Here is a 246-nt window from a genome sequence, read left to right on the forward strand (position 1 = left end):
TGGGGCTGAGCCGGGCTGCCCCTCCGGGCCACGAGGTGACCTTCCTGCCGGGTCTGGCCAAGCAGCCCTCCTTCCGGCACTTCTCGGGCTACCTCTGTGCCGGGCCGGGCAAGCGCCTGCACTACTGGTACGTGGGGCCGCGCTGGTACCGGGGCGGGTGCTGGGCTGCACCCCGAGCAGCCCTGTCAGGGGCCCGGCCCTGACAGCCGTGTGTCCACAGGTTTGTGGAGGGCCAGAGCAACCCCC

The 246-nt window shown here is 72.4% G+C and overlaps 1 protein-coding gene across 1 annotated transcript in view; it reads left to right on the forward strand.

Moving 5' to 3' along the window:
• Positions 1-8: 8 nt before the first annotated feature.
• Positions 9-246, forward strand: part of CTSA (cathepsin A) — a gene marked incomplete at its 5' end in the record, with an annotated part of 4,098 nt that continues 3,860 nt past the window's right edge. Inside the window, 2 exons of the mRNA XM_010282597.1 lie at positions 9-127; positions 221-245. Of these exons, the coding sequence (XP_010280899.1) occupies positions 9-127; positions 221-245 (144 nt within the window). The remainder of the gene's footprint in view (positions 128-220; position 246) is intronic.

Source organism: Phaethon lepturus, unplaced genomic scaffold, assembly GCF_000687285.1.
Source record: "Phaethon lepturus isolate BGI_N335 unplaced genomic scaffold, ASM68728v1 scaffold26672, whole genome shotgun sequence".
Lineage (NCBI taxonomy): Eukaryota > Metazoa > Chordata > Aves > Phaethontiformes > Phaethontidae > Phaethon > Phaethon lepturus.